Source organism: Silurus meridionalis, chromosome 18 (genome assembly GCF_014805685.1).
Source record: "Silurus meridionalis isolate SWU-2019-XX chromosome 18, ASM1480568v1, whole genome shotgun sequence".
NCBI classification, from domain to species: Eukaryota; Metazoa; Chordata; class Actinopteri; order Siluriformes; family Siluridae; genus Silurus; species Silurus meridionalis.
In genome coordinates this window covers 119,933-129,943 of record NC_060901.1, presented here as the reverse complement: position 1 = coordinate 129,943, position 10,011 = coordinate 119,933, and the positions used below count along the sequence as shown (strand labels likewise).

Here is a 10,011-nt window from a genome sequence, read left to right as displayed (position 1 = left end):
ACACACACACACACACACACACACTTTGCATTAGCAGTCCATGCTTCAGTGCTCTGTGAGTGTTTATAGTCCTGTGACTTGAACACTTCATGACTGAGAGCTGCTGATCAGCAACTTCACCCACAGCAACCATGACTTTGATCAGCGTCTTCATCTGCACACTGGCCCTCTGGACTCAAGGTGAGAGTTTAACATCAACTCACAGCCTCACACACTTCATTTCATACTAATTCTACACCACTTTACAGCATACAAACACAATCTATGTTTCTCTACAGGATCCAGAGGTCAGGTGACTGTGACTCAGACTCCTTCAGTGCAAACTGTTGTTCCAGGAAACACAGTCACCATCAACTGTAAAACCAGTAGCAGTGTGTATGGTGGTGCTGCTCTCGCCTGGTACCTGCAGAAACCTGGAGAAGCTCCTAAACTCCTGATCTACAGGGCTACAAGCTTATACACAGGAACTCCAGCTCGTTTCAGTGGCAGTGGATCGAATACTGACTTCACTCTGACCATCAGTGGAGTCCAGACTGAAGATGCAGGAGATTACTACTGTCAGAGTTACCATAGTGGTGGTGTGTTCACACAGTGTTAGAGCATCGTACAAAAACCTCGGTCAGTGAGAGTGTACAGAGAAGCACTGCTGCAGCTGGGAGAGACTGCAGGTGCTGAGGGGGAGGATGTGATACACACAATCACACACACTGTGGATGAGAGAAAACACAACACACTAACACACTAATACACACATCTGTAACACATCTGTAACAGGAGTCCATCTTTCACATCTGTAGATTTACAAACATTTCCTGATCTTTCTGATTTACTGCACAATAATTATCTTCATCCCATTTTACAGACTTATGGAAATATTTATTATATTTATATTTTGTTGAGTTTTTAGGGATTATTATCTACTTTATTATGTACTGGGATTATTATCTATTATTAAACACTATTGTAAAGTTCATATTGTACAACCTAAATTTCAAAAAGTTGGGCCACTGTGTAAAATATAAATACAAACAGAATGCAATGATTTTCAAATCTTACAAATCTATATTTCATTCACAATAGAAAACATATCATGTTTAAACTGACAACATGTAGAATTCTAAGGAAAATAAAGATCATTTTGAATTTAATGGCAGTGACACATCTTGAAAAAAGTTGTCACAGGGCAACAAAATGCAGCAAATTAAATGGTTCTGACCAGTGTTGTGTTAGTTACTAAAAATAGTAAATAGTTACAGTTGCTTGTTACTTCATTCAATGAATTATTATTTACACCAAAAAGTAATGCGTTACTGGTAAAAGTAATTTATTAGTTACTTTTTTAAAGAACCTTCTTTAATGTTATGTGTTATGGTCTACAAACACAAAACTGACTTAAACACAAAGTCATTTTTAAACACTATTTCATTAAAGTCAGACCAACACAAACTGAATATATCACAAGGATTTCTGAAATAAATAAGAAAACAAGCTGATTATAATTTTCAGAATCAAAAACTAAAGTGGCTTCTGCTGTTGTGTTGAGTTCTTTAAAATGTTCCTTTCACAGCTGAAGTATGAAAACTATTAACAATGTAGAACAGAACACCGGGTTAGCTTCTAGCTTCTAGCATGGAGTTTCTGAAGGAGCTTCAACAGACTGGAGTTGCTGTTTATCATGATGAACTGAGCAGACAGAAGACACAGCTTACATTTGACTTAAAAGTTTTTGTCTTTATGCTCAACTAAAGTGAAATAATGAGCATATTTCCACTTTTAGAAACTCGTCTTTCTCTCGTCTCGACTCGCCATTACTGCCGCACAGACCTGAATAAACGGAGACACGCCCACAGCGCGTCTTCTTCCTGTTTACAGTGGTTCATCCACCAATCCTAAAATGCGATGCTGCTGTAAACAGGTTAGACTGTAGTCTACACTTCAGCTGAAATTAATTCATTTATAAAAGTAACGGGTAACGCATCATACGGTAACTGAGTTACTTTATTTTTAAAAGTAACGTGTTTCAGTATTAGTTACTGTTAAAAGTAACACGTTACCGGTAACTGCCCAACACTGGTTCTGACAAGGAAGAGCTGGAAGAACATTTTGCATCTAATGAGGTTAATTGACAGCAAGATGATTGGGTATAAATTGTGTATCTTATAAAGGCAGAGTCTCTCAGAAGTAAAGATGGGCAGAGCTTCACCAATCTGTTAAATATTGTGTCTACAAATTGTGCAACAATTTCACAATAATGTTCCTCAACATAAAATTGCAAAGATTTTAAACATATAATTTACAGTACATAATATCATCAAAAGTTTCTGAAAATCTGGACGAAAATCAAAATTGTATGCGAGTGATCTTCTGGCCCTCAGGTGTCACTTTATTTAAAATAGTTATAATTCTGTAATGGAAATCACTGAATGGCTCATTAACACTTCCAGAAATCGTTATCTGTGAACACAGTTTGCCACGTCATCCACAAATGCAGGTTAAATCTCTATCATGCAAAGAAGAAGGCATGCGTGAACATGATCCAGAAATGACACCATCTGTCGTAGCTACTTAAAACAAACGCAAACAAATTCAGCATCAAAGTAAAGACTCCAATCAGAAACACAAGACTAAGTGCAGAATCTTGTGTTGTAATGTCGAAGCTTCAGGCGTTATTCCTGCAGAAACAAAGTCAGATGTTCCATAGAAGTGTCCAAAGTTACAGCACAAACACGACCTTTTATTTTCTTAGTGTCTGCGTAACACCTCGATTTCTTATTTGTCATTGGTTACCGCATCTTATTTTTTATTTAACAACAGGCACATTATCTGCCACCATTATCTCCAAAATTTACGATGCTACTCTCAGTATAATGATTTAATGTTGGCAAAATCCTTTCTTCTTCATTTTTTTAAATAATCACCATATGCAGCACATGGAAGTTCTTCCACCTGCACTGTCCAGAAACAAAACAAATAGACTTTGGAAACAGAACCTACTTACACTTACTTATACGACTATCAATGGAACTACTGACCTTGAATGAGACTTATGCTTTCACTCATGCGCACACGTTAAACACGTACTGTGGATACACTGAGTACACTTTCTTTGGTTATACTGAGTGGTAGAAATATTAAAAAGTAATTAATAAACAAAAATAAATAATATACAAAAATGTATTAATATTATGAATGTGAAATGTGATACAATAATTAATAAGAATAAAATAAAAAATGATAACAAAAAAAAGAAATAACAGATAATACTGAAATGTGCTACAAACAAATACCATACATCCTTTCTGGGCCAAAGCTCATTAAAAATGTACTAAGACAAAGTGGAAATTTTCATTTGGAACCAGAGGTGCCGCATCCTCTGGACTAAAGAGGAGAGGAACAATGTGGCTTGTTATCAGCACTCAGTTTAAATGCTGCATTTCTGATGGATGGGAGATCATTAGTGCCTGTGGAATGAGCACCTTGTACATTTGGAAAAGTGCTGAATGCTATAAACAGGTTTTAGAGCAACAAATGTTTCCACCAAGAAAACATCTTTTTCAGAGACGGACTTGCATATTTGAGCAGGACAATGCTAACTGCATACTGTGTATATTAAAATTGCATGAATAGCGTGAAATAGAAGAGTGCAGGTGATAAACTGGCCTCCCTGCAGTCTAGACTTTTCACCAAGTGAGAAATCTTAAAACAAAAAGCCATGAAGACCCAGGACTGCTGAGTAGAATCCACTATCAGACCAGAATGAGACAATATTCTTCTCCCAAAACTCCAGCAACTGGTTTTCAGTTCCCAAACGTTTAGAGACTGATATTAAAAGAAGCACGGTACATCATGTAAACATGGATGTCAACTTTTTACAACAGTCATCAATTTTAAAATTACATTTTTCTCTAAAATTGTACATTTCCACAGTTTACATTCCACATTTTCTTTGTTTTATTGTAAATAAAATGTGTTTTGAGTTGCAAATCATTGCAATCTGTTTTATGTCATGATTTTCGGTCTGCACTGACTTGGTTTCTTGGACACAAAGACAAATACTGGGCCAGATTATTTTACCGGCTAAAGCCTTGAGATTATTCTTTCAACCTGCCTGTTCTGGTTCCCTGATCCTGATCCTGATCCTGATCCTGATCCTGATACTGATCCTGATCCTGATCCTGATCCTGACCCCTGTTCTGATCCTGATCCCTGTTCTGCTCTGCTCTTTAGGTTCTTGTTTGAACTCTGGACTGTTTTTGGTTTGTGTTTTGCTCTATAATGCTCAGTTTTCCTGGTTCTTGGATTTCAGTGCCTGAATTTTGGTCTGTTTTGAACTGTGTTTTCCTCCTGCCTCTTTTTTCATTAAAACTGTTTTCACCTTGTTCCTGTTTAGTCCTGCATTTGTGTCATTCCAGTCACGCTTTCTGACAGTATATCTGTCCATGTTTCTGTCTCTGTCCCTACCCGTGTTTCTGACAGTATCTCTGTCCCTGTTTCTGTCTCTGACATTTGATGTACATTTTACAGTGTCAGACAGGAAACATTTACATCAGAAGGATGAACTCAGTAACTCAGAATGGGAAGTAGGAGCTCAGTGGGTAAAACTCTGAGTTACTGATCACAATGTCATTGGTTCAGACTTTAGAATCTCAGGGCTACCAGTCTTGTGACCTCGTATATGCTTTAGTCAGTATCACTTAATTTAATAAAATCTGCACTTTTATTTAGACTAGAATATTGTTTGCTCATGTTCCTGTCTTTTTTGCTCATGTTAAATTTTTTTATGATGTCCACATTATAAATAAAAAAAACTGTTTCATGGACATTAATAAAAATATTAATTATTTTGGGGAATGTATTATGTATTTTTAAATCAGGTACCATTTGTTATCATCATGCACTTTAACCTTGTGGTTGTTTTTGAGGCTTTAGATTATTCTTTTACTTGTAAGTGGCTTACATTTAAATTCTCATTTTGCAGAGAATCAAAAGTGGTAACAGAGGTGTAATTAATATTTACATGAACATGACTGTGAATAGTTTCATTTCTCCCAGAATAGAACAGAAACTTCACCAGATGTTCAACTTCCTTCAGTCAAACTCACTGAAGCACAACACACACTGAATCTGCAGCTAATCCCACTCTCATCACACTGATCATCACTATTAACTCCAATAAAAGAAACACACAACGTCCAAAACTCAGCTTTATTTCAGCAAAAACTACAGGAAGAGCAACAGGACAGTGAACAGAGTAAAGACAGAAATGCAGCGTTGTGTAGAATTGAAACTCGATTGTAGATGGATCAGAAGCAGCTCTATGTTAAACTCTAGCTTGGATCTATTCGCCTTCACACTGACTCTTTCTGAACGTGACTGGATGATCCACGTTGTTATGGGAGACCTTACAGATAAACTCCTCCCCCTTTTCCCAGAGGTCTTTGCTGAGGGTCAGGGTGCTGCTGAGGCTGTAACGGCCATTCTTCTCTTCTTCTGCGCTGTTCAGAACGCCGGTCTTCACCACTGAGCCGTCCACTGTCCAGCTCACCAGCGCCCCCTGTGGAGAGTAGCCAGACAGCAGGCAGAGCAGCGAGGACGATCCCTCAGACAGCTGCAGAGGGGACGGAGGGAGCAGAGACACGGTGGGAGCAGCTGAAGAGGAGAAACACAAACACTCTCAGAAAGGTTTTAACCGTTTAGACAGTGAGAAAAGCTCTTAGAGGGGAATTAAGTTTTAACTGCACACCAGAATCCATTTTCTTTCTGATTTCATGTTTCATTCACTTCTATTCAGGAACTGCATCTAAAACTGGGTTCCAACACTGAAACTCTCACTGAGTGAATTCTGTAAACGCTCTGAACTCCAATAGAGACAAAACTGGAAACTCTGCAGCAGCACAAATGTGTTCCAGCAGTAGGAGAACATTTCCTAATTCCTCTTTACATCGTGGAGCCACTAGAACTTTGTTCAGCTTTATTCTGGTGTCGAATCTCAATAATGTCTTTGTGTTCAAATAAAATAATAATGAAATTAATGATGTGCAAGAAATCGAACAAAAATCTCATTACTGCATCATTCATATATAATGTATCATTTATAGACCTGACAGCAGCTGAATGTTCATACACATTTATTATGGATCCTTTATGATACTGTTATAAATTACTCATCAATCCTTCATGTGATGTCAATTTCAATTCTCATCATTTTAATCTACAGTTTATCTGAAGTTTATTCATTAAAGTAACTGATAAAGAGCATCAACTTTTACTTACTTTTCACCATGAGTTTGGAGCCTCCACCAAAGTACCACAGTGATACATTCTAATGACTGTACACTCATCACCAGTACACACACACACACACACACACACACACACACACACACACACACACACACACACACACACACACACACACACACACACACATCACACACACACACTGTGACACACACACACACACACACACACACAGCACACACACACACACACACACACACACACACACACAGCACACACACACACACACTTTGCATTAGCAGTCCATGCTTCAGTGCTCTGTGAGTGTTTATAGTCCTGTGACTTGAACACTTCATGACTGAGAGCTGCTGATCAGCAACTTCACCCACAGCAACCATGACTTTGATCAGCGTCTTCATCTGCACACTGGCCCTCTGGACTCAAGGTGAGAGTTTAACATCAACTCACAGCCTCACACACTTCATTTCATACTAATTCTACACCACTTTACAGCATACAAACACAATCTATGTTTCTCTACAGGATCCAGAGGTCAGGTGACTGTGACTCAGACTCCTTCAGTGCAAACTGTTGTTCCAGGAAACACAGTCACCATCAACTGTAAAACCAGTAGCAGTGTGTATGATGATGCTCTGGTACCTGCAGAAACCTGGAGAAGCTCCTAAACTCCTGATCTATGCTGCTACAAAATCAGGAATTCCAGCTCGTTTCAGTGGCAGTGGATCGAATACTGACTTCACTCTGACCATCAGTGGAGTCCAGACTGAAGATGCAGGAGATTACTACTGTCAGAGTTACCATGAGATCAGTAGTAGCTATGTGTTCACACAGTGTTAGAGCATCGTACAAAAACCTCGGTCAGTGAGAGTGTACAGAGAAGCACTGCTGCAGCTGGGAGAGACTGCAGGTGCTGAGGGGGAGGATGTGATACACACAATTACACACACTGTGGATGAGAGAAAACAAATCACACTAACACAATAATACACACATCTGTAACACATCTGTAACAGGAGTCCATCTTTCACATCTGTAGATTTACAAACATTTCCTGATCTTTCTGATTTACTGCACAATAATTATCTTCATCCCATTTTACAGACTTATGGAAATATTTATTATATTTATATTTTGTTGTAAATATAATTTACTCAACATTTGTTGATTATTGAATATTATTATAGAGTTAATATTTTATTAATAAAACATTTATTAAATAAACTCGTTATAGAGCTGACACTGACAAATAAGAGACAAGTCCCTCGTGACGTCTACAGTTTTCACCTCTTTCTTTGCTGGTCTGAGTTACTGAGTTCATCCTTCTGATGTAAATGGATCCTGTCTGTGACGTCCCTTTCATAGGAGTGACATACAGTATGTAATGTATTGTTATAACTACTCATATATATTTAATTATTTTTACATCTTTAGCCAAATCTGCATTTGTATTTGGTCTACATCAGGGTTTGCTCATGTTCCTGTCTTTTATATGAGTTTTTTACATTGAATGAATCAACATTTCCTCTACCTGTGGCTGATTTGCTCCTGTGTCTTAAAGAAGCTCGCGCTTTACAGATCATACAATGATGAAAAACTGAAATGATTCTGCTCAGCTGAGTGATTTGATCAACTTTGCGTTGATTTCACATTGAAATTTGTTTGTAATGGAAAAAATGATACACCTGAACAGTCCAGACCAATCTCCTATCTCTGCAGCTGAAGGCACTCTAAGCACTCTTGTGAAAGGAAATTGCCCCAGATCTACAACCAAAACAGAAGAGCATGGTGGTTATAAGTGTGACCAGATGTTTTGATAATTGGGTGAACATTGGACATTGGGGAATGAAGTGGTTGTGAAGAGCGCATATGAGGTGGTTATGGCACTATTGGCACTCCATATGGCTCTCGCCCTTGAAAGAGCCTTCCTGGTTAGCAGAGATATCAGAAATGCTACCTTGGATCGGTCAGTGGGGAACATGTGAGGCTGCATCTCCATATATAAGTTGACTTGCAGGACTTCACTCGGCTGCTTCTCTGGAATACAAAGCCGGAAGAGCCATCAGGCTACTGGAGGTGGGTGGTAAAACCCTGCTGGTAGAGGCCGGAGCAAAGTGAAGATCTATGGAGTAACCTGTAGATCGGACGGTGAGTGAGTGGAAACACTTATAAAAGTGTATATTGAACATGTGGGTGATTAGAAGGAAGGAAAGGCTGAGCGAGTGGTTCTTCGACAAAATGCATGTTTTTAAAGGATATTTTTGCTGACAATGTGTTTTGATGTCATCACATATTATCACGTTTTTATGCACAGTATAAACAAATAACATGTTCATTTTCTTAGTTTTTTAGTTGATTTTACTTCTTTTAACACATTTTTTAACACATTCTTTTTCTTTTCTTTTTCAGAAAAAATTACTAAGGTGTTCTATGGAAGGCAAGACTACAGTCCTGCAGCAGGATCCACACAATCAGTGTGTTGACTTGTTGAATTTATTGATTGCTTTATATCACCTTAACATCAGATTTAAATGTCTCACCATCAAAATCTAGTTTTTTATTAGATTGATATGGCAGTGGTGACATGGTGGCTAATCTACAGATGAGATTGTGCTAATAATGGAATGATGAGAGCTGACCAGAGGCATCTGTATGCCTTCAAGTCACAAATAGCATATAGTCTGTCCAAAAAAAGATGGGAGTGAAAGAACAACAGTGGGATTCATATAAGAAGATAGCAGGAGAACATGGCTCCCGTTTCTAACCAGGATGTCCACTTGGACAATTCCTCACATTGGCCAATAATATGTGAAAGAATGGAAGGTGCAGAGTTCTGGGGTGTACAGGAACACCCAAAGTAATGTGTAAAATGTGTAAATGCACCTTTATATCACAGCAGAGGATAACATTTTTTTTTTTCAACCACAGTGAATTACATGAAGCACACGAAATAACACCAGACACTACAGGTAAAAAGACATAACATAACTCTGAAACTGGGTCATTAATTATTCATCCACTTAATCAGATGAAAAAGGTGTTTTTTTTCTTTTTGGTTTGTCAGGACTAGTGATCATGTTATGTTTCATTTTGTTTCTCTTCATGGGCCCTGTTTTACCAGGTGTTGTGTCACTGTGTCCATAATTAGATTCCTATTGTTTTCACCTGAGTGCTGTATATATAAATGTCCATTCACTTTCCACAGTCCAATTGTTCAATCATCTACTAATTATAAAGCAGAGATTTACCTCTGAAATGGGACCAAAATAAACCAATATACAATAAAAAACGGATGAAAAATAAAACTGTTTTTGTTTTTATGTAGCACATTTCTCAAACTTATAGATCTTCATTTCACTTCACTTCTGCCCTCAGACTCTCACTAGTGTACAGAGATGATTGTGGATTAAACATATTAATGTGTGAATGTTAGATTTTTAATGTTTCTTCTTATTTAAATCTGTAAAAAATATCAAGACTAAAAGGTAAATAAAACCTGTGTTCCACACTCTTTATTGTTCTTTTACCAGGTCGTAAGTGTTCCACCTGCTGCAAGTGTTCCACCTGCTTTACTCCACTCCTACTGCTGTAGCGCCCCCTACCTCCACCCCCACCATTATACAGCCTGCACTTTTATGTCATTTAAAAAGACCTTTATATGTCATTATCATCATTATGTTTAAGTTCATAATATACAATATGTGTCTTTACAGCCTGGTAGTCAAAGTCCATCTCCTTCATCCAGTCCTTCAT

At 37.9% G+C, this 10,011-nt stretch overlaps 1 gene segment (V, D, J or C); it reads left to right on the top strand.

Moving 5' to 3' along the window:
* LOC124400872 lies at nucleotides 1–7,193 on the top strand. The segment is given in 3 exon segments: nucleotides 1–180; nucleotides 279–568; nucleotides 7,060–7,193. Coding segments are annotated over 3 exon segments (378 nt in total).
* The last annotated feature ends 2,818 nt before the right edge of the window (nucleotides 7,194–10,011 follow it).